The following is a 25,254-nucleotide window of genomic DNA, read 5'->3' as shown; positions in this document are numbered from 1 at the left end:
TCTCTCCATATAGCTCAAACCCTCCAATCCTGGCAATATCCTTACAAATCTTTTTTTATTTATCTGATTTCAGGAATGAAATCTACTATCCTCCATATAACGCCAGATCCAAAGTATTGTGTTGACTCTGAACTGTCCTCTGAAATGTCACTCAGATACAACAAACCACAACAAAAAGGTATGTCAAGAATATGGCTGGACAGAGCGTATGGAATTCATCTAAGTTCAGGGATTTGGGGTTTTTCTCGTTAGAGGAGAGGTGATTGAAGTGAGGTTTGATAGAGATATACTGTAGATTTAAATGAGGGACTCAAAGGAAAGCTGTTCCCATTAGACGTTGTGTAAGGACTGGTGAAGACATATTTAGTTTTTGGCCAAAGATACAGGAAGGATGTGATGAAGAACTCAGCAAATAGTAATGACCTGGAACTCACTGCCAGCAAAGGTGGTAGAAGCATACAGGATCAAAATTAGATTTCTAAAGGAAATTGGATGGGCAGTTGAGGAAAATAAACTTGCAGGTCTATGAGGTTAGTGCAAGAGATTGGAACTGACTGGATTGCTCTGTAGAATGTTGTTGTGATCTCATTGAGTCAATTGACCTCCTTCTGTGCTGAATGATTGTGTCTCATTCCAGCCCAGGTGATGAAGGTGAATATTTACCCCACTGTGTTTCTGATTGTGATTCACTGTTCTGCTATTGAATGAAACAGCATTCAAACCATGCATGAAGTTTAAAGGAGCATCGGTTTCATGAGAATGTCTTTGAAAAATCCTAACACAATAACAACGCACAAAATAGGGCAAAGTAACAGCTACTGTTGTCTATATAGCCATTCCTAAAATATAAACTACTCCTAAAATCAAATGAGGATTGCCTGCGCAGTTTTCACTTGAATTTGCTGGTGCCCTAAGTAACCCCACTGTCTGTGTGGCCTGTTCATTCTATATATTTACTCCATCTGTTCATCCACTACCCCACCCTACCCCAGGCTCTAAATGTGAAATTTAAATAGGTTAAATCTTGAACAAAGAAGGAATTGTAAGGATGGCATTGCTAGCCACCACCAGCAGTTTTGGAAAATGGATTTCACATCTTAAGTATTAATGAGTTACCCATTAGAAGGATTGTGAGTAAATTCATCTTGAGCTTATCCTATGAACAGTTTCTGCAAACATTTCCATCTCACAGTGTCAGTATATGTTCAACTCACTAAGGTATTATTTAAAAGTTTAAGTATTTAGAACATATGCCTATGTGGTAGTCATTAGCGAATTTTTATTGTGTGCGTGACAACCATCAGGTTTGTTGTTTGGCTGGTCTTTTGCTCTTCAGTGAACATTTACACTGATAAAGTGCAAATTTAAATCTTGGCTTGTACAGTACTTGCACCTGGAAACTTGTTTCTCTTGGCCTACAAAAGTTGTATACTTTTAAAGTTGCCACATCATTACACAATATGTATTTTGAAGTTTGAGGCCACTCTAACAAGTAGCAAGGTCATTATCCTAATTTAGTTTTGCAATGAGCAGTAAAACAGCTGTAGGAGTCCATAAGGTTCACTTGAATTTCCCTTTTGAAGTGCATCATCACATATTTCTCAATTCTTTGACTGTGTATAGCATAAAATCTGGTGAAGAGGTGGAATATCGTTTACTCATCACATTGGCCATTTTGGTTGGTTTTCATGACATAAGTAACTTAGTTTGAAAGCCTGTTTTTTGATTCTTTGTTTTCTATTTGTTGTTCAAGATCTTTGCTATCAGGCATCTTCTGCTCCTGCCTTGACATTGATTTTCCATGTCTAAGAATACAGAATTAACACAGCACATAACTAATACTGCACAGAACTAATACAGCACAAAGGAGGCCATTCGGTCCATTGGGTTTGCATGAATTTCACAATTTCTCTTTCTGCGAGGCCTTGCAAATTTCCTTACACTATCATCCCAAGTGCGCCTCATTAACCAGCAGGCATGCACTCTACTAGCCCTCTCATCCAAAGCTAGCCCAATTCTCCCACTCTCCATAGCTGGAGAAAACTCATCACAGCCAGGCTATCTTGGTATATCCCAGCATTCCTGGCATCAGCATCATATTTAAAAGATCAATATGCTGCCCATCAATCACTGGTAATCTAGGGCTAAGTAGCACATTTGCAGATATTAACCCCAGACACAGCAGATGAGGGAAAATTGGGGCCCCACTTTTCCAACAGGGACCTGGTGAACAGGAGAGGAAAGCCATTCTCTTCCCGGAATGCCACCAGAAACAAAAACAGAAAGGGCTGGAGAAACTCAGCAGGTCTAGCAGCATCTGTGGAAAAAAAGAGTCAAGACCCTTTCTCCAGAACTGATCCACACCACTTGAGTCTGCTGTCTTGGTCAAAGGTCAGTGCAGTCTCCACAGTCTGGAGAAACATCCAACAGTGCAAATGAAGGTGAATGACCTTCTTCCCTCATGACATCTTCCCTCACATGCTCTTGCCACCTCAAACCCACCTACCATCCCTGCAGTATTAACCCTCTCTGCAGCCTACTCACTCACTCAGGCCACCTCACAATCTTTCCCTTAGCAGCCCCAGTACTAACAGCTCTGCCACCAACCTTCACCCACTCAATCTCTCTCCTCCTCTCATTCCAGCGGAGAGTAACCCATAATAGGGCTGAATGAGCCAGACCAGGTGGCGGGGTGCTGGATATTTGACAAGGATATTTTGGTGATGACTGGTGAAGACTGGGACCACTCCTGTGTGGACAATGAAACCTCCTTGTGCCCATAACCAAATACGAATCATTGTTCACAATTACACTACTCTCCCATTACCTCCACTGTACATTTAATGTTAGCATGCATCAACTTCTACTCCTTGGTCACAACATTCACTCTTTTATCTTCTGCAGTCACCAGTGGGATATCAACAGTGTTAACTGTCAAGAGTCTTGCCATAGACAGAAACTCTGCAAGATATGGTGCCCACCATCTCGGAGAAAGAGGGTACGGGGTGCCTGACAGGAAGTCCTGGTAAGGCTGCCTCTTATATCCAACAACAAGTCAGACTGATACCTCAGTGAATATGTTTTCTAGATTAGAATCTGGAGCACTGGAAAGCTGTTGAGTATTTCTTTTCTGTACCTCCACACCTGGCCTGGGTTTGTTGCACTGGACCCAAGATGCTGACTGTGGCCCTTCCCAGGACAGTAGCAGTTCTGATCCCCTGATAGTGACTGCCTCAACCAGCCGACAGATTGTGCCCCCTTCCATGGACTGATATTGGAGGCTGCCTTGACTTTCTCTGCCAGGAACTCCTGAATGAAGTGTGGTTCCCTGGAATTTAGATTTAAATTTAGATTTATTGTCACATGAATATAGAAAATACAGTTAAAAGTGTTTTTCGCGCATTATACGCAAAGCGTCGCAATGCTGTGGCACCATCTTGAAACGCTGAATATAATACAAGATTTTACTGCAGTAGAGTTCATCTTTCTCTCTTCTTCTTGTTCTTCCTTCACTGCCTCTCCAGAGTTGGAGTCTCTGATATCCTGAGTCTCTTTAATGGGCTCTGGCATCTTGATACTGGCCTCTGCCACTGCCAAATCATGCCTGGAGTCATGGGCCTGGGATGCGAGGGTTCCATATCTCTTGTTCCCATCAGTTGTCAGTATACTCTGCCATCCCTTTTGCCAATGCTTTCACTCTGTCAGATGCTCGGGCCTAACCACAGACCTGGAGCCTCGGCTCAGCCTGGGGGTCCGAGCTGGCGGGGAGTTAGCCCAGGGCCTGCTTCTCGCTTGCTGGGGGATGCTGGGCTGGAGTGGAGTCATGTCCAGCTCATCCTAACGTTGTTGTGACTACCACCACAGGCCTTCTCTTTCACTCGCCATTCTCCACGCTTAACACAAAAAAAGAAAAAAAGCAAAAGCAAAAAGAAGAAAAGAAGTGAAAGAAAGCAGATGGGAGCAGAGGAGCCCTAGGCTCAGCTCTGCTAGATCCACCACTGTCTTGTTGACTGAGGAACGCCTGGCTCAGTGGTTGGGGTGACACAGTGGCTCAGTGGTTAGCACTGCTGCCTCACTGCGCCAGGAACCCAGTTCGATTCCAGTCTCGGGCGACTGTCTGTGTGGAGTTTCTACATTCTCTCCATGCCTGTGTGGGTTTTCTCTAGGTGCTCCAGTTTCCTCCCACAATCTAAAGATGTGCAGGTTAGGTGAATTAGCCAAGCTAAATTGCCCATAGTGTTCAAGGATGTGTAGGTTAGGTGCATTGGTTAGGGATAAATGTAACGCAATAGGGTAGGGGAATGGGTCTGGGTGGGTTACTCTTCAGAGGGTCAGTGTGGGCCTTTTGTAAAGATTCTAAGTTATAGGACTCACATTAGACTTTGAGAAATGGCTGTTGCATTGAAGCATATGCAATATGTTTGCTGAGTATGCAGCTGGCTCATGGTGTAGGTATGAGATTGATGCAGCACAGTGCCATGCAGCAAGATGTCCACTGCCACTTGACTGAGAATTGCTGACTACTACCATCAAGCTGTCCAGCTTTGTCGCTGCACTAAACAGCAAGGCGATACAGAACCACTGTGAACCTGTAAGCTGTAGATTGGGTGGGAAAGTACTAGAAAGTAAGGAAAGACAATGCAAGGCATGGGTGCTTTGAGTATCCAGTTGGCACTAAGCTAGTAAGCGCTAAGAAAACAAACAAGTAGTGTAGAGATGCAGCCTAGTCAAATCCAGAAGCTGGGTACCCATCCCTGTGCACAAAGTCTTACAGCAGCATTTCAATGTTGGTTGCCAGTGAGCCTCAAAGTGTAGCCTTGCAGTGCAGAAATGTACTGGACGTGGATCATGGTGATGCAGACAGGATGGTATATTGGACACCAACACCTGAGGGCATGCGGTAAGTACAGCCGCCATCTGTGGAGCATGCCCAGAGATGTTGGTGCTGGTTGTAATCCAGTGAGATAAAGTAAATTCACAGGAGGCCTTTATGGAGCATAAACATCACCTTAGACGTACTGAGCTGATTGATAAGCTTCTTTTCTCTCTGAAGATTGCTAACAGATTAGGTCGTTAGTAAATTGTTGATTGACCAAATGATAGTTGAGTGATCAATATTGATCATAATACTGGAGTACTCTTTTGTTTCCCTTTGAAAATATGCCTTTTGGTTCTTTTAAGTCTACGTGAAACAGATTATGCCTCTGATAAGAAGCAAAAGACCCACTCTCTCAATAAAGCAGTTCACATCTGCTATTCCAAGTGAAATCAATGTCCTCAACAGAGGATGGATTGCTGCTATACGAAGAAGTGTGGGTTTTTTTTGGTTTCTTTTATTTCCTATGGTATGTGTGCACTGTTGGCTGGGCTAGTATTTATTGCCTGCCCCTAGTTGCCCTTGAGAAGGTGATGGTGAGCTGCCTTCTTGAACTGCTGCAGTCCATTTGGTGTATGTACACCAACAATGCTTACAGGGAGAGAGTTCCAGGATTTTGTCTTAGCAACAGTGAAGGAATGGCAATTTATTTCCAAGTCACAATGATGAGTGGCTTGAGGGCAACTTGTACGTGGTTGTGTTTCTATGTATCTGCTGCATATCCCTTCCAGGCGGTGATGGTTGTGGGTTTATAAGGTGCTATCTAAGGAGACTTGGTGAACTTTTGCAGGGCTTCTTGTAGACTGGATACACTGCTGAGACTCAATGTCAGTGCTAGAGGGAGTGAAGTATTGCAAGTGAGGTGCAAATTAAGTGGGCTGCTTTGCCCTGGATGGTGTCAAGCTTCTTGAATGTTGTTGAAGCTGCAGTCATCCAGGCAATTGGGGAGCATTCCATCATACTCTTGACGTGCCTTGTAGATGACGGACAAGTTTTGGGAAAACAGGAGGTGAGTTCCTCACTGTAGGATCCCTAGCCTCTGACCATGTCTTGCAGACACAGTATTTATATGGCAAGCCCAGTTCAGTTTCTGGTCAATGGTAATCCCCAAGAAGTTGATAGTGAGGGATTGAGATGGTCATTGTCTGACACTTATGCGGCACAATGTTATTTGCAAATGTAAGTATCAAAATCAAAAGTACTTGGAATCATTCAAGTAAAATAAGACAGTAAAATATAATATGCCACTCCTTATCTTACAAATAAATTACTTTTATTGCTGTTGTAACTGATAATTGAACATTCATTGAACTTATTCACTAAATATGCTATTGCTATCAGTGAGATTAAAGGAGCATGAGATTGCATTTGGTCCCAGTATACAAGTCTGAATAATCTGGGACACACTGAGTTGACATGCACTCCAGAAGGATTGAATTTCATCTGGTTAGATGATGGTTAAATTGGTCTGGCATTTGGGTTTACCCAAAGCACAGGTGTGGGATTGTACCACAGTTGCAGGAACAGGCAACTATGGAAATGAAACAGAATAGACATTCCTGAGGCACCAGGACCAGTTTTAGAACATAGAACATAGAACAATACAGCACAGAACAGGCCCTTCGGCCCACGATGTTGTGCTGAACTTCTATCCTAGATTAAGCACCCATCCATGTACCTATCCAAATGCCGCTTAAAGGTCACCAATGATTCTGACTCTACCACTCCCACGGGCAGCGCATTCCATGCCCCCACCACTCTCTGGGTAAAGAACCCACCCCTGACATCTCCCCTATACCTTCCACCCTTCACCTTAAATTTATGTCCCCTTGTAACACTCTGTTGTACCCGGGGAAAAAGTCTCTGACTGTCTACTCTATCTATTCCTCTGATCATCTTATAAACCTCTATCAAGTCACCCCTCATCCTTCGCCGTTCCAACGAGAAAAGGCCGAGAACTCTCAACCTATCCTCGTACGACCTATTCTCCATTCCAGGCAACATCCTGGTAAATCTTCTCTGCACCCTCTCCAAAGCTTCCACATCTTTCCTAAAGTGAGGCAACCAGAACTGCACACAGTACTCCAAATGTGGCTTAACCAAAGTCCTGTACAGCTGCAACATCACTTCACGACTCTTGAATTCAATCCCTCTGCTAATGAACGATAATACACCATAGGCCTTCTTACAAACTCTATCCACCTGAGTGGCAACTTTCAAAGATCTATGTACATTGACCCCAAGATCCCTCTGTTCCTCCACCTGACTAAGAACCCTACCATTAACCCTGTATTCTGCATTCTTATTTGCTCTTCCAAAATGGACAACCTCACACTTGGCAGGGTTGAACTCCATCTGCCACTCCTCAGCCCAGCTCTGCATCATATCTAAGTCCCTTTGCAAACGACAAATGCCCTCCTCACTGTCCACAACTCCACCTATCTTCGTATCATCTGCGAATTTACTGACCCACCCTTCGACTCCCTCATCCAAGTCATTAATAAATTCATAAAGTCATTTTCTTTTGCAATTTGCAACTTGCAGTTCTGAGGAAGAGTTACTGGACCTGAAACATTTTCTCTGATTTCTCTCCACTGTTGCTGCCAGAGCTGCTGAGCTTTTCCAGCAGTTTCAGTTTTGTTTCCATTTGCTTTATCATTTTGTGATTTTCCTGAAAAATCTGGCTCTCCTCAGGGCACCAGACAGTGTTGAGAATGGAAGTGGAATCTTCTTTTGCAAACTTGTTAATGATCATGCAGCCTGAAGGTCTTCAACATGTTTTTGCCTAACCCTAAAGCTAGCAGAGCAAGAGCACAGCATCTACGCATGAGTGTCCATCTTATTTCCTGTCAAGAAGGTCTGCCAGGTGGATGGCCTGCATCATGGGTGTGACTAGGCCATAAAAATGACAGATCCGACTATCTTAGTAACACAATGTACAGCACACATTGATACAGCATCTTTCCACAATCTGCACGTAAAAGGCAAGGATAAGTTTGAACACCCCAGTTACATTGACCATACATACATATAAAAGGTATTAAAATTCAAAATGTCATTGTTCAAAGAGACTTGGCCTGAACAAGAAACACAAAAACATGTACAGCAAGCAGTTAGAAAGACAAATGGCATGTCAGCCTTTATTGAAGATAATTGGAGCATTAGCGGAGGCAAGTCTTGAACTGGAGATGACTTTGGTGAAGCCATATCTGAAGATGGTTGGGCTGAGGACACTAGAGAAATTCCTGCAAAGGTGTTTCAGAGCCGAGGTCAGTAACCTTCAACAACCACAACCATCTTCCTTCCTGCCAGGTATGACTCCAATCTGCTGAGAGTTTTTTTCTCTCATTCCTATTGACTTTAGCTTTGTTACGGCTCCTTGATGCCCCATTCAGTTAAATGCAGCTTTGATGTCAAGGGCTGTTGCTTTCACCTCACCTCTGGAATTCAGTTCTTTTTCCATGTTCAAACCAAGGCTGGTCAGGAGCTGAGTAATCCCAGTGGAACCAAATTGGGTGTGACTGAGTAGGGTATTGCTGAGTAGGTGCTGCTTATTATAGAGTCATAGAGTAATACAGCATAAGCAGACCCTTCGGTCCAAGACTGGGTTTCCGAAATTGAACTAGTCCCATTTGCCTGCGTTTGGCCCTTATCTCTCCAAACCTTTCCTATTCTTGTGCCTGTCCAAGTGTCTTTTAAATGTTATAATTATACTTGCTTCTACCATTTCCTCTGGCAACTCATGCCATAAATGTGTGAAAAAACATTTGCCCAACCCGGTCACTTTGAAATCTTTCCCCTCTAACCTAAATCTATGCCCTTTGGTGCTGGACAGCCCTACCCATGGGAAAAGACCTCGGCTATTCACTCCCTCCATGCCCCTCATCATTTTATAAATATCTATAAGGTCATCCCTCAGCCTCCTACGCCCCAGGGAAAAGCATCCCAGCATATCCAGCCTCTCCTTATAACTAAAATCGTTCAACCTCAGTGACATCCTTGTAAATCTTTGTTCCACCATTTCTAGCTTAATAACATCCTTCCGAGAACAGAGTGATAAAGCAGGGGTGTTGATGTTGATCACGATACTGATGATCGAGAGTAGACTGATGGGGTGGTAATTGGCTACATTTAATTTTGTTCTGCTTTTGTGTCCAGGACAGACTTGGGCAATTTGCTACATTGTCAAGTAGATGCAGTGTTTTAGCTGTGCTGGGGAACAGTAAGTTCTAGAGCACAAGCGTTCAGTATGTTGGCATCTTGTGAAGTAAATGCCATTAGCTGAAGATTGGCATCTTTGATGCTGAGGACAACTGGAGGAGGTCAAGATAGGTCACTCACTTGACACTCTGACTGAAGGTTGCTGTGAATGGGTCAAATGGCCTACTTCAGCTCCTGATTCATATATACATATGCAGTGAAGAACAACAGAAATGAGCCCCAATCTTAGATCATTAATCAAACAAAAATGGAATTCATACTTTAGATTTGACTTATTGAACGAATGAAAACTTAGCAGGGATTTGGAGAGAGTGGTTGGTCTATTGAATGATCTGCCACAGGAAGTGGTGGAGGCTGGTACAATTGCAACATTTAAAACACATCTGGATGGGTATATGAATAGAAAGGGATTAGAGGGATATGGGCCAAATGCTGGCATTGGCACTAGATTGATTTGGGGTATCTGGTCAGCAGGGACAAGTTGGACCAAAGAGTCTGTTTCCGTGCTGTACAACTCTATGACTTTATGACTCTATATAAGAAGATAATCTGTTTAAGATTAATGACTTAATAGCAGATAGAAGAATGCCATACAAATGAATTCAGTTTTTAAAAATATTATAATACAATACAATGTATAATCTTAATGCTTGAAGTTCTATCTATGAAAAGATAAGCATATATTGAATGCATAAAATATACCAACTATTTTGTCACACCATGACTTCATGACAACTATTTACACTTATAATATGTTTTCAACCTAAACAAAGACTCCTCATCACTCTCTAGTAGACACCAACACGAAAGTAGGAAAGAAATTGTGGGAAATGTCCAAAAGCACAGACATATGAAATGGTGAAAATTATATACTTTGCTTCAAATGTCTGGTTGTTCAGTGGTAATTAGTTGTTACTTTTCCAAGGATATAATTAAAAATTGGCCAAGTTAAAATTAACCATAAAACCTTGATTGTAAACGTTTAGGTAACAGCAGTGTAACTCTGCATGATACAGAATGACCAACGTTGGCCACTAAATGGTTACATTACATTGCTGCTTGATCCTTGCTGTGTGAATACAGGACTAAAAATCCATAGAGACTGCCACCAAGACAGGGATAGTATTCTGTGAGGTACAGGAGACAGTGAAAAAATTGATACAAGTGAAAATGAATCATTTCATTATTGGGACATATTATTTGATATGTTTTTGTCTTGAATCTCTGTTTAAATCTGTTTTGCTACAAAGTCACTAACTATATTTATTTATATATGAATCAATGGATTATGCCATGAAAAATGTTGCATAATAATAGAATATCTACTCAACATTTCCATTCATGCATATGTTATTAAAGATGTAATGCAGAAAGTCATTGTAACATACTGTACAACATCTAATTGTCTTTAACATTTTCACCAAATATATAATTACATTACTTTTAGTAATCTATTATGTTATTGTAATACACTGTACAATAGTTCATTGTAGAAGATCGGGTGGCAAAGTGGGTTGAAACTTTGTCCTTTCACCTCTGGAAATTAGTTCAATTCCATCCCAGACAGAGAGGTTGCAAGTATCCTCTCTTTGGCTATTTTAACAAAGGGTCTTAAGAGAAAGGATCACTGGAGACTCAACACCCAATAACTATTACATATATAACATTCTACATAGTTTGGAAATGTCAGAGTATGGAGGAAAAACAATTTTGTAAAACTCTTTGGAAAATTACTAGAATTTGAAGAAAAAGTGCATTGCAATTTGGCTGGGAGATCATTGAAACGTAATTTCTGCAAAAGCATATCAATAACTTGATAATCCATAAGTATTTATTATTCCAGAAATATAGGAACATTGGGGAAAAAATATGAGCAGAGGCATAAGGCAGAGAAGGAAGCTAATATCCCCGATATGTGACACTAGGAAGCTAATTAAAATGCCAAACGATGTTATGTCAAACTTCTGGAGAGTGGGCAAACAGAAGAAAATCCACTGACTGGGGAGCGGGGAAGGAGTTTGGAAGGTGTAAAATATCTCTTCACAAACTTCTTTAAAAGGATTCCACTAACATCCTAAACTAAAAATATGATTGTGAAATATCGATGTAAAACGTGATACCATCTAGTTCAAACTCAGCCTTTCTCTTTCTCTATAAAAGTATGTACATTGCTGCCAGGTATAACATTTAATTCTGTAACTTGTAGGTGACTTGCAGATATTACAGCAATAAAACACACTCTCCTTTGACATTATGTTGGTTTGATTTAAGCCTTGAGCTGAAAATGTGTTGCTGGAAAAGCGCAGCAGGTCAGGCAGCATCCAAGGAACAGGAGAATCGATGTTTCGGGCATGAGTCCTTCTTCAGGAATGAGGAAAATATGTCCAGCAGGCTAAGATAAAAGGTAAGGAGGGGAGGGACTTGGGGGAGGGCATTGGAAATGCGATAGATGGAAGGAGGTCAAGGTGAGGGTGATAGGCCAGAGTGGGGGTGGGGGCGGAGAAGTCAGGAAGAAGATTGCAGGTTAGTAAGGCGGTGCTGAGTTCGAGGGATTTGACTGAGACAAGGTGGGGGGAGGGGAAATGAGGAAACTGGAGAAATCTGAGTTCATCCCTTGTGGTTGAAGGGTTCCTAGGCGGAAGATGAGGCGTTCTTCCTCCAACTGTCATGTTGCTATGGTCTGGCGATGGAGGAGTCCAAAGACCTGCATGTCCTTGGTGGAGTGGGAGGGGGAGTTGAAGTGTTGAGCCACGGGGTGGTTGGGTTGGTGGAACAAATTGATAAATAATTGATAACATAGAGTGATTTCAGGGTAGTAATCTGATCAGTATATTCAGATGATGATTGTAAAACACTTTATCTGAACTATATTTCTCAGTTCTTCCAACCTAATTAGGAAATATAAGTTCTGAAGAGTCATCATAATGGAGTCAAAACATTCATTTTCTCTCCTGATGCTATCAGAACTGCTGAGTTTCTCCAGCATTCTCTGTGTATGTTTCAGATTTATAGCATCTGTAGCATTTTGCTTGACAGGCAATATCAATTTTGGGGAATAAGTGTTGATTTTTTTCCATGTCCTAACTGCAAAGAGTCATTTCAAAATTATGAAGTCCCATTACTCCATCCTCTATCCCCTAGTCTCTAATACAAAATCTAATTTGATCTCCTGAAAAATTACTATCTCCTTTTCCAATAACACTTTCTTTTCAGATGAGTTTCTGTGACCTCTTCAGTTCCACTCTCAATGAGCCTAACAAAAACTGCACTCCATGTGACTACAGTTGTGTTAACTCCCATGGGGTGAGTTTTATGTGGATGACGTAACTACACCTCTCCAATCCCACCCCACACCAGCTGAAGAACACATAGGCCTATGGCTTTAAGAATGACACTTGTTGATACTTTTAGAGAGAGCTAGGCATTGCAAATAGTGAAGTGCTTTATCTCCCCTTCCAATTCCAGTTTCATTTCGTCCCCTCCCCCACTCCTTACCTCACCTTCACATAAATTATTGAATTGGAAACATTGGTGATTTACTGGTGGTGGTTAATAAATGAAAAAAAAGACTATGAGTGATTTGGTATTGGAAATAAAGTTCAGTTGTGTGTAAGATCACTTCTGGGATATAAGCAAAACAAACAGGAAGTCCTAGTCTAGAGAACTGCTGACCAATCTGACTCACAGCAGCTCTGCAGTACCAGGATTGAGTAGTAGCTATTGCTGGGACTAAAAGTAGACCCTGAGGTTGAAGTGCCATAGATCCCAATTTCAGGAATGCCCAGGGACTTTGGATAGGCATACCTGACAAAACTAATAAAGGTGGCAGTGGGTAGAGTGAAGGTGTGGATTTGGGCTTTAGAGGTGTATGCTTGGAAGCTGGGAAGGAATAAAGGGAGGTGCAATCTTAGGAGGAAGCTCTTGGTGGACATAGAAGTCCCTACTTTCTGTGTGTGAGAAGTTCATTCAAGAAAATATGCTGGAGTTCTTGCCATTCCCCCATCTTCTCCGTTGTGACAAAATAAATGTAGCAGAATCAGATTGAGACACTTAATTGGCAGTTAATTGTACACCTAAGGGCTTTAATAGGTTGAGAAGTTGGAAGGTTGTCTGATACCTTAACTGGCCACTATAATATAAGAGACATAGTGGGATGGTGAGATGCTATAATATAAGGGACAGAGTGGGATTGGTGAGATGCTTTATTTTACATTACCTCTGCCTGCAGAGTCTATAAAATTCACTCTTCCCTTAAAAAACATTTAAAATAGTTACTAAAGTGTTCGGAAGGGATCTTTTGGCATGAGTTCAAATCCGACCTGCACCAGAGGTTTGTCATACAGAGTCTGAATAAGTTAATTCAAATATCTTAAAGTGACTTGAATTGTGAGGTAGTGAATAAAATCCAGTGGGCAACTAGATACATTGGGTTGAAATCTCTTGTGTTCAGAGAATTTTAGAAATGGTCATCAGTTATTCAACTTTATTATAATTAAAAAGCAAGGATTTCATAGCTGTTTAGTTTAGTTCTGATCCTCCTCCTCCTCCTCTATCATCTGTTTTCATTTAATTCATGTATTTAAGTCTATCTTAGATACTGTGATTATCTTGGTTTCTACTTAAAGTAATACATTTCATAATCTAATGATATATTTGAAGATTTTCTAGCCTCCTTAATACATATCACTCTTTGTAAATTTATGTACCTCCCTCAGTCACCAACATCTCAACCATATCCCATGCCATGACCTCCAGTTTCCTGTCAGCAAAGGAGATGCCAATTACCCTTGGTCTGATATGTCTGGGGCAAATAAAACAAACTATTCAGGGCAGCTGTGGGCTGCCAATGTTTGACCAGCTGTCCATCTGGCCTTTGGCTGTAAGAATCTCAGGAGATCCTAGCGTTGACAAGTACTTCTGCCCGTGGAATGTTGGAGAATTTGGAGAATAAGATGAGAATGGTGCCATAGGGGCACAGGTAATGGTGTGCATTTGGGAAGATGGCACAAGCAAACCTACTTGTGCTCATAGAAACTCTGCATCAAATTTGTCAAAGTTAACCCTTAGCAAACTTTAGGTAAAATTCAACCATGATTCTTTTGGGTTTATGACAGGGAGTGTAAAAACATTAACTCATTAGAGTCACAGAGTCATAGAGATGTACAGCATGGAAACAGACCCTTCTGTCCAACCTGTCCATGCTGACCAGATATCCCAACCCAATCTAGTCCCACCTGCCAGCACCTGGCCCATATGCCTCCAAACACTTCCTATTCATATACCCATCCAGATGCCTTTTAAATGTTGCAATTGTACCAGCCTCCACCACTTCCTCTGGCAGCTCATTCCACACACATACCACCCTCTGTGTAAAAAAAGTTGCCCTTCAGGCCTCTTTTATATTTTCCCCTCTCACGCTAAGCCTATATCCTCTAGTTCTCCACCCCAGGGAAAAGATTTTGTCTATTTACCCTATCCATGCCCCTCATGATTTTATACTCTTCCATAAGGTCATCATTCAGTCTCCGACACTCCAGAGAAAACAGCCCCAGCCCATTCAACCTCTCCCTATAGCTCAAATCCTCCAACCCTGGCAACATCCTTGTAAATCTTTTCTGAATCCTTTCAAGTTTCACAACATCCTTCCGAAAGGAAGGAGACCAGAATTGCACGCAATATTCCAACAGTGGCCTAACCAATATCCTGTACAGCTGCAACATGACCTCCCAACTCCTGTACTCAATACTCTGACCAGTAAAGGAAAGCGTACCAAACGCTTTCTTCACTATCCTTTTTACCTGTGACTCTACTTTCAAAGAGCTATGAACCTGCACCCCAAAGTCTCTTTGTTCAGCAATGCTCCCTAGGACCTTACCATTAAGTGGTTAAGTCTTGCTGAGATTTGCTTTCCCAAAATGCAGCATTGCGCATTTATCTGAATTAAACTCCATCTGCCACTTCTCAGCCCATTGGCCCATTTTATCAAGATCCTGTTGTAATCTGAGGTAACTTTCTTCGCTGTCCACTACACCTCCAATTTTGGTGTCATCTGCAAACTTACTAACTATACCTCTTATGCTCACATCCAAATCATTTATATAAATGATGAAAAGTAGTGGACCCAGCACTGATCCTTGTGGCACTCCACTGGTCACAGGCCTCCAGTCTGAAAAACAATCTTCTACCACCACCCTTTGTCTTCTACCTTTGAGCCAGTTCTGTATCCAAATGGATAGTTCTCCCTGTATTCTGTGAGATCTAACCTTGCTAACCAGTCTCCCATGGGGAACCTTGTCGAACACTTTACTGAAGTCCATACAGATCACGTCTACCACTCTGCCCTCATCAATCCTCTTTGTTACTTCTTCAAAAAACACAATCAAGTTCATGAGACATGATTTCCCATGCACAAAGTTAAGTTGACTATCTCTCTAATTGGTCCATGTCTTTCCAAATACATGTACATCCCATCCCTCAGGACTCCCTCCAACAACTTGCCCACCACCGATGTCAGGCTTGCTGGTCTATAGTTCCCTGGTTTGTCCTTACCACTTTCCTAAATAGTGGCACCATGTTAGTCCAGCTCCAGTCTTCTCGCACCTCACCTGTGACTATTGATGATACAAATATCTCAGCAAGGGACCCAGCAATCACTTCCCTATCTTCCCATAAAGTTTGTTTTTGAACATATCAGTGTTTTCACTGTACATAATCAAGAGTTCAGTTCAGAAGCAAGCTTTTAGCTTCTCTACTAACAGGTTTAAGTTCAGTTCAATTTAAAGGAAGCTAGCCACTGTAGTCATAGTATTTTGTTCAAAGTATAAACTTTCCAAAACTGAACAATTTGGGATTAAAATATTTAGGTTGTTGAAAGTGAATAGATTTACGCCATCATGAGAAAGCTTGTAGCCTTACATGTGACACATTTATAGAGGAGATGTGGGAAAGCACTTGACCATGGCAGGGGCATCCATTTGTTCAGAAGAATTGGGGATACCTATTCTTAGGGCCAATGGATTGGTGTAAATAAGGTGATAATATTTATTCACTTGTGGAATGTGTGGTAGTACGTCCTTCTCACCCTAGGGGCTGGAACACGCCTATTTCACAGTGGGATGTTGGATAACTGAGTTTCTGGTTTATATTGAAGACTCTTTACAAAACTCATACTCAATAGGAAAAGAACTTGTAATTTAATAAGCTGAGTGGAATATGTATGTAATAGAACAATCCTGATACATTTTCATGTATACCACACTGAGCAGATTTGAATTTATGAAGCTCAGTTCCCTCATCTAAACTGTTCTGGAATGTGAATGTCTCATTGCTCTTACAGGCTGGGAAAACACAAAGGCTAAAACCGACATAGTAAGGAAGTTGGAAGATGTTCATTTGTTAGTGAGAGGAGAAAACATTCTTCTGTAAATTACATTCACTGACTGAGGGCTCAAGGGACAGAGAGAGAGAGAGACAGACAGACAGACAGACAGGACTGAAGCTGGTGGAAAGGTTAACTCTTTGTGGTCTGCTTTGAGTGAACATTGGCTTATCATGGATTGAATGTTTGTGTGTTGTTCCCTGGAGCTCAAGATCCAGGAATGTTAAGAATTTAATTTGCACTCTGAGAATCTAAGATGATTTTATTAAAAACCCATTTAGTAGGACCATGATGCTGGACATGTTAGCTGAGCATGGTTGAGAGTGTGTTGCTGGAAAAGCACAGCAGGTCAGGCAGCATCCGAGGAGCAGGAAAATCAATGTTTCGGGCCAGAGCCCTTCATCGATTCTCCTGCTCCTCGGATGCTGCCTGACCTGCTGTGCTTTTCCAGCAACATGCTCTCAACTCTGATCTCCAGCATCTACAGACCTCACTGTCTCCATGTTAGCTGAACAAGGTTACCTCATGACCTTTCTCACATAGTTTAGACTAGTCCCCCATTATGATGTACTGTTAAAAGGGAAGGTTATCTAGCCAAAGCAATTGGCCCTTTGGGGCCTGGCTGGATCAAAGTTCCCCACTTTGATGTGCATGTAGTTTAATTAGTCAAGCATTCATAGACCTGTCAATGAGTTTATCTTCCTCTGCAAACTTTTGCCATTTATTGCTGCTTATCTGATTAAGGACATGTGGTGTTTTTTGTCATTTTAATACCAATTTCTGTAGAAAGACAGTTTGTTTGCAGCAATAAGGGGAGTAGCCTGAGAGAGCTCTTAGGGGTAAGAACTGGAGCTGCTACACTGCTAATGGTTTTAGAATCTTAGCTCAAGCCTGGCTTTGTAGGTATCTATGATATAGTCTAACATTGATACTATTGGTAAATAAAGGTAATAATTTAAACTAAACTGTCTGTAAGAGTTTTATATTCCAAACTACCACAGAATACGATCACCGGGACGAACCAAGAGAGGCTTACAGGTCGAGTCCATCAGGGATTCCCTGATCCATCTGGAATAGGTACTTGGAGAGGAAGCCTGAATTTTCTCTGCAGTTCAAGAAAGAGAAATTGGAAGGAGTCAATTAAACAGAAATGAAAAGAGTTGAGATACAAGTATATTTTCTCTGGACTTAATGTAATAGACTGTTTTGGGATATATGTTTGTTTACTTGTTTTCTGTCTTTTGTGTAATAACTCATGTTCAGCTGTTAAAGAATCCCAGCATCCTCTTGGGAATATGTTTCAGTACCCAACCACCACATTAACTAACAAAACAGAAAATGTAAACATATGATGTTTCATGCCATGTTTCATTCTGGGATCTGACTTGTTGGGATCATACCAGTATTAAAAGTATCTCACTAACATCACATCCCTTGTGTCAAAGATTTTGGTGATTTGTCCATGCACCTGAACATCAATGCTTCCTTGACCTTGGAGTATTTTAGTATGACTTTCACAGACTTAAATCATGGCCCATACATTCATCTTAAGACCTGCTGAGATAGTCAATGTATTGGTTTTAATTTTCCAAAATTCTCTAGATGCAGGGGAGGTTCTATTGGATTAGGAAACAGTGAATGTAACTCTTTTATCAAAAAAGAGTGGGAGATAGAAAGCAGGAAACCACAGTTTAAAATCTATCTTAGAGAAGATGTTATTATGAAGAACATTTGAAATAACTCAGAGGCCAGTTTTCCATCAGCAAGTTACTCTTTATTTACACGTGGAGAATCCTTGATACTGATCTAGTTTCCTCAGAGCCAGCTCTAAAGCTAAACAGGATGACTAACATTCCTGTTCTTATCTGTCAGCCAGAGCTCTCTACACTGAGCAGATTAACAGCCCCAATCGGGGAACTCACTCTATGAGGCCCACCTGGCTGATCTCATTACAATCACTACAATTATAGCATTTGAGGTTATCAGACATAGTCAACATGATTTTGTGAAAGGGGAGTCATGTCAAAACAATCTGTTGGAGTTCTTTAAAGTAGTAACAGGTTATCCAAACAAAAGAGAACTAGTAGATGTACTCTACATAGATTAGGAATAGAATTTAATAAAGTGCAACATCAAAAACAGTTGCAGAGGCAGTGGCCTAATGATAATGTCACTTAATTAGTAATCCAGAGTCCCTTGCTAATGGACACACATGACACCCAAATTCACCACGGTGATGGTGAAATTTGAATATAAAATCTTGAAATAAAAGCTAGTCTAATGTAGGACATGTAACCACTGTTGCTTGTAAAAAGCCATCTGGTTCATTTAGGGAAAGAAATTTGCCGTCTTTATCTGGTCTAGTCTATATATGACTCCTGACTCACAACATCATGGTTGATTCTTATTTGTCTTTGGCTATTAAGGATGGGCAATACACGCTGGCCTTGGCAATATCTCATGAACAAATAATAAAGAAGATTCCCATGCTGCAGGGTGTAACATCTTGGCATGCATTGAAAATTGGTTAGCTAAAAGGAAACAGAAAGTAAGCATAAATGGTTATTTTTCTGATTGGCAGGATGTAAGACGAGGTTGTGCCTCAATCTTTGTATAAAATTATTTGGATGAAGGACAAGAGATATGTGCCCAGATATTTAGATAGCCAGTAAATTGCGTTAGCAATGTGGACTGGAGTTGTATGTCAGAACCATGCAGAACTCTGATGGTAGCACACTCCATGGGAATTGTCTGGGAAATTGAAGATTTTGATTGGCAACTCCCCTGCAGTTGGAATCTTTCGGAAGAGTTTATTAAAGTCAGAGAATTTGGAGGGCTCCAACTCAGTTAAGCTAATAATTGTACAGGAAAATTAGAAAATTAAAAACCTTCTCTAACTCTTTGCTATTAAACTGAACATGCAACTCACTATTTACCATATCTAAATCCCAACCTTGTCTGCTTGCATCCACATATCTCTGATAACAATGCCCCAATCATATACCTCAACTACCTAATGTGATTCCAAACTTCCACCTTGGTAGGCAACACCTATCCCATCCCCTCAGCCCTTTGTAGCTGACAGCCCCAGGCCACCGGCCTGACCTCCCCTCTACCCCCCTCATTGATGGCCTGACTGTTATTGATGGCAACCATATACCATGCTTCCTCAAATGTGCACATTACTTACAACATATCTGTGCACATGCAAGTCCATGATGAAACCTGGTTTTCTCGATGGAAAGCTAGTTTCTATTAGCTCTCATCCTTTGTCTGTCCAAATTTAACATTCAAAACTTTTCAGCATTAACTTTCACCTGCTTTGCTTACATTATTTTGGAAGACGGATGAAACTTTCCTAAATTTTATATCCAATAAGAACAGCAGGTAAAGTCCACGATGGCAGCAAATATGTAGATTGTGTGCAAGAAGTAGGCTTGATGGGGCAAATGGGTCCTTTTTAATTCTATGCTTTCAGATGTAGTTATGTGAACACTGGAAATGTGGAACTTCGTCTACAAGATCATTCATTTCATGACATGTCAGCATCCACTGTTCCCTCCTCACTGTAGAAAGGGCTGCATGATTTGATTTCTAGCTGTTTTATATTAGTAGTATATCGAGAAATCCAATCAACAGTTTGTTTTTGCAATACAGAAGAATCAGCTAGAGAGAAGTATTCCCCCTTGATCTCCAAAAAGGTTCCTCTCCAAATTACATCCACCCCCCCCAAAAACATGGAAGTTGTTTCATGCCTGCTCATCAAATGATCATTTTTCAAACTGCAGATGAAATGCTCCTTTCCTACATTTACCCTCCTGAGTAATGTGCAATCAGATGTATTTGATTGGGTACTATAACTCAATTTGATATTGAACTTGATTTATCCAGATCAAACAGCAGGTTATGCACTTCATTAACAATGTAAGGCACCATCAGAATATTATACATCCAGCTCAATGTAATAAATGGCTACCCATTTGTCAATACCATTCTTTGGTTTCATAGACGTCATTTCAGAAAGCGTGCAAAAGTATTAAAAATGTGCCATTGACATTGGACAGGGTTAAATTCCCTTGATGCTTCTCCAACTTCATTGTCATAACTACTGCTAAAATTCATTAGAAACCCATTTGTGCCATGGATGAGGTTTCTGTTAAGTTGTTGGAGTGTAAGAAGCCCCAAAATAAATTGACCCTGAGACTTTGGGACTGGATCTGTCCAGTTTGCTGGATCAAAATCCTGGAATTCTCTTCCAAATAGGTCTATGGGTGTATCTATTCCCTATGGACTGCAGAGATTCATGAAGGTAGTTCAATACCACCATCACAAGGACAACTGGGAACATGTAATAGATGCTGGGCTAGCTCCCACATGCTCTGAATGAGTAAAGTTTACTTCAGTCATTTAATTCTGAAACTTTTATTTGAATACCCACTGCATGTACATTCTAATTTTAATAGGCTGCTCCCTTTTCTTTCTGAATCGTGTGTTAGCTGCACATTTAAGTTTTCAAGAATAACTTTGCTTTTTGGAATATCAAAAAGGCACAGAAAGACATATGGGCAGTATATTAACTTTAATTTGACATCTAGTGTACAATGATGAAATAACAGAAGATTGAATGAACTATTATTTTTACTGTAGATGGAATAGCACATAAATATCAATAAATACTTTATTTGCAATAAATAGCTAAATTATAAATTGGTTAATAAAATTATGAGCAATGGCATCTGGACACAATCATGTCATCAAATGCTGTAAGTGTTAATTTGCTGTTACTGTTAAAATGCAGGAGAGTTAGTGGTTCATAGGATGCAGGAACGCAACAAGGTGCAGGAATAGCTCCATTAGAAAGATGATTCATCTTTGATTTGATTAGTGTATGCATTGTGGCAAGTTTGTACTTTTGAGGACAAGTACCCTCACAGTAAAAGGCATTGTAACTTAGAGGGGCCCTAATCCAGTCTGACCATCCAATCTCGTCGAAAGAAACATGTAATGGTCGCCTACAACATTGTATTTGATTTCTCTGGCAGTCCTCTGTATGGCTTTCACGGCGTGTGCGGACCTCTTTAAAAACCTTTTGCATTTCTATTTCCAGCTCTGCTGCAATGGTCATTTTGTCTTCAGGAGTGTGTTTGTGACTGGCAAACCAAGGAATCAACTCAAATTCCAGACCATAATTTTCCTGTGGGTAGTTTATCCAGTATTCAACTGTTTTTCGAATGTCAAACATTACAGTCTTCTCATCATTTGACGTAATGACTGTACTGCCAAGGAAATGGCGCTGGAATTCTTTCCTTTCAACTGCTGGCTTGAGCAACTGGTATATTTTCACAAGCTGTAAGTTTGCGTCTCTCTTTTGCTGATGTAAATTTGTATTCTGTTGTAAGTGTTTGTAGAGCTTAAGTTCACCTCTCAAAATCTTTATTTCAGGAGAAACAAGCCAGTTTCTGGTCATGGTAATATTGAAGTACAGTCGCTGTTTATTGCTGGTCAGGCAATTTGTTGTTCTACCAGTGGTTTCCAAAACTGTCCCTGTTACAAACATAAGAGAAATATACAATTATTCAATAGAATATGGTGAATTTTCGTTATATTCTCCTAACACTTCCTATAGTTTTAGTGCTGTGAATCTTTCTCCTAGAGAAAATAATTGGGTTGGATATCTGTCTCCAATCCCCCAGGATTTTCAAAAAAATATCAGCTGGGGCTCAGTTGGAGCACTCTTGTCTCTGAATCAGAAAATTCCATGTTCAAGTTACATCCTTGGGTTTGAATATAAAAATCAAGATTAACATTCTAGTACATTAAAGTGCATGGTGCATTGTTGGAAATGCTGACTTCCAGATGAGATGTTAAATTGAGACTCTAAGGTGCATGTAAAATATTCCAAGCACTATTTATAGAAGCATCAAGAGATGCCCTTCTCTTGAAGTATCTGCTTTTCAAAGTTTGCTTTACTCTTTCTGTGGCTTTGCCTGATGCTACTTTGGTCAGTTATCAGCCACAAACATATTGACTGATGGGGTAGACCCAATGGGTTGAATGGCCTACACCTCATCTTATGTTTCTAACTGTGGCTCAATTCAAAACAATCTCACTTGCGAGTCAAAAGGTTTAAAATTTATGTCCATTCCAGAGACCTGAGTGCAAAACGTTCTAGGTTGACATCCTTGTGCAATAGAGAGAGTGCTATAGGTTGGAGATGCTGTCTTTCATATCGGTTATGAAAAGAAGACTTCAGTTGCCATCTCAGGAGGCTCTGAAAGGTCTCATGGACATGATTTCATTGAAAAGCAACAGAATTATGCCCAGCACCCTAATCAATATTAATCCTAGGTCATCATCACCAAAAGAAAAGGTCATTATCATACTGTGGATTATGGGACCTTGCTGTTGTTATACTTCCCACCCTTTAACAGTCACTACATTTCAAAGAATTTCAATAGTTGTACGTACTTATTCATGGAAGGCACTGCATCATTTCCTTTTTTGAACCGAAAGAAAGACAAGTTGAGGAATCACAGCTGTAGCCCCCCTCTTTCAGATTGTTGGATCGCCAATGTCTGATCACCATGTTTATTTCTATATAGTTTGATAATTCATTTCAAATTGCTAGATCACTTTGATAACGAGTCAGATGGCTACATAAAAGTAATGGTATTTTTCAGCAAGATCATCTCACCAATTCATATGAGAATCTGTCCAAGAACTTATCTTGTGAAGCATTACCAAAAAGGAAACAAATTATGACCATGAGTTTGATGCTGTCAAGTTTTAAAGTATAGTAAATATAAAAAAAAGATATCACATAAAATATAGAATATAAACAGAAGGCACAATGTTGAAGTTTTTTGTCTTGCATTCATCCAGGCAGAATTACAAGAGTCAGTTGCAGGAGAATCGGCGTTTCGGGCATAAGCCCTTCATCAGGAGTGAAGCTTTTGGGCTGGGGTACTGAGAGATAAATGGGAGGGGGTGGGGCTGGGGGAAGGTAGTTGGGAATGCAATAGGTAGATGCAGGTGGGGGAGAAGGTGATAGTCGGAAAGGAAGGTGTAGCGAATAGATGGGAAAGACGAAGGACAGGGCATGAGAGCAGTGCCGAGTCAAGGCTTGGGACTGGGATAAGGTGAGGGGAGGGGAAATGATGAAACTGGTGAAATCCACATTAATCCCTGCACCCCGTGTGGTTGCAGGGTCTCAAGGCGGAAGATGAGGCGTTCTTCCTCCAGGCATCAGGTGTTTAGGGTTTGGCAATGGAGGCGGCCCAGGACCTACACGTCCTTGGTTGAGTAGGAAGAGGAGTTAAAGTGTTCAGCCACAGGGCGGTGGGGTTTGTTGGTGCGGGGTCTCAGAGTTGTTCTCTGAAATGATCCGCAAGTTGGTGTCCTATCTTCCCAATGTAGAGGAGACCGCACCAGCTGCAACGGATACAGTAGATGACATTTGTGGAGGTACAGGTAAATTTCTGTCAGATGTGGAAGGATCCTTTGGGGCCTTGGACAGAGGTGAGGGAGGAGGTATGGGCGCAGGCTTTGCACTTCCTGCGGTGGCAGGGGATGGTGCCAGGAGCGGGGTGAGGGCTGCTGGGGTGGGCGTGAATCTGACAAGGGAGTCGCAGAGGGAATGGTCTCTCCTGACAAGGGATTCGTGGTGCATCTGCAGTCACCAGCATCTGCATTCCTCAATTTCTCCTAGAACTACAAGTATATCAAGTCTTAAGTGAACAACAATGTTGACTATATGAGAGATGGGTCCTGACTGGTTAACAAGTGGTAGAAGCATTTCTTAATGGGACATGTTCCTTAAATATTATATTGTCTCTCTTCTGCACCTCACTGAAGCAGCCATCTTTGTGTGTGACTAAACAGTGGAAGTTGGAATATCACAATTGCGTCTGACATTCCCAAACATACAATTATCAACAGAGTTATCAGATAATAATCAAGGGCTAATGATGGTATTGCTGACTCAGTTAAGATCAACTGTTTCATCACAGACCAAGGATGTCACCCCTGGCCTATATAGCTCAATATAACATTGAGATGTTTTTGGACTCTCTACCCTCGGATGGTTATATCACTATTCTACTCATGAGATTTCCAACATTTCTCAAAAATAATTCTCAACCTTGTGCATGAAGAAGTTTGTAAAAGCTAGTAAATTATATATCAGTAAAAATGTGATTCTTTAATGAACATGACAATATACAAGTATAAAGTTATAGAGACAAATAGCTGTGACCTATTTGCTGGAACATTTGATATAATACTCAGGGTCACACTTGGCATCTATTACATTTTAAAATAATTTGAGCTTAACACTTTGAAAACACATGTATTTCAATAGTAAATGCTTTCACTAGGTCTATATCTGGTGCCACTTATATCTTCTTCACAATAAACATTTCTAACTATCTTAGTGGAGTATAGGTGCCCTAATAGTTATGTACACCATGATGTGAAACAAGGTATATGAGAAGAAACTTTGGGTGCTTGTGATTAAGGAAAAAAATTATTGATGACTTTAACCTGCTTATAAAATGTAAAAATCAACAGTAGTTGCATGGATGAAGATTTCATAGAGTGGTTTCAAAATCGTTTCTGAGAACAGCATGTTTTGGAACCAACCACAGCACAGATTATATTAGATCTGGCATTGTGTAATGCCACAAGATTTTAAACGACCTTAGAGTTAAGGGAGCAATGGTCACAATATAACTAAAGTTTGCATCAGTTTGAAAAAGTGAAGACTGGGGTTAAGACTAGT

General features: G+C 40.8%; 1 protein-coding gene and 1 long non-coding RNA gene across 2 annotated transcripts in view; one reads left to right on the top strand and one right to left on the bottom strand.

Annotated features, from left to right (window-relative positions):
* Positions 1–2,919: 2,919 nt before the first annotated feature.
* Positions 2,920–17,872, top strand: LOC140482391 (uncharacterized). The gene is made up of 3 exons (XR_011961718.1): positions 2,920–3,025; positions 11,369–11,501; positions 17,477–17,872. It is a non-coding gene; the product is annotated as an uncharacterized lncRNA (long non-coding RNA).
* Positions 17,873–21,120: 3,248 nt separating this feature from the next.
* LOC140482387 (bone morphogenetic protein 2-like) overlaps positions 21,121–25,254 on the bottom strand; it is a 30,787-nt gene continuing 26,653 nt past the window's right edge. Inside the window, exon 2 of the mRNA XM_072579797.1 lies at positions 21,121–22,019. Coding sequence (XP_072435898.1) covers positions 21,196–22,019 — 824 coding nt within the window. The 3' untranslated portion in view covers positions 21,121–21,195. The remainder of the gene's footprint in view (positions 22,020–25,254) is intronic.

This window comes from Chiloscyllium punctatum, chromosome 1 (assembly GCF_047496795.1).
Source record: "Chiloscyllium punctatum isolate Juve2018m chromosome 1, sChiPun1.3, whole genome shotgun sequence".
NCBI lineage: Eukaryota > Metazoa > Chordata > Chondrichthyes > Orectolobiformes > Hemiscylliidae > Chiloscyllium > Chiloscyllium punctatum.
The sequence above is the reverse complement of the archived record's forward strand: the minus strand, read 5'-3'. Positions and strand labels throughout refer to the sequence as shown.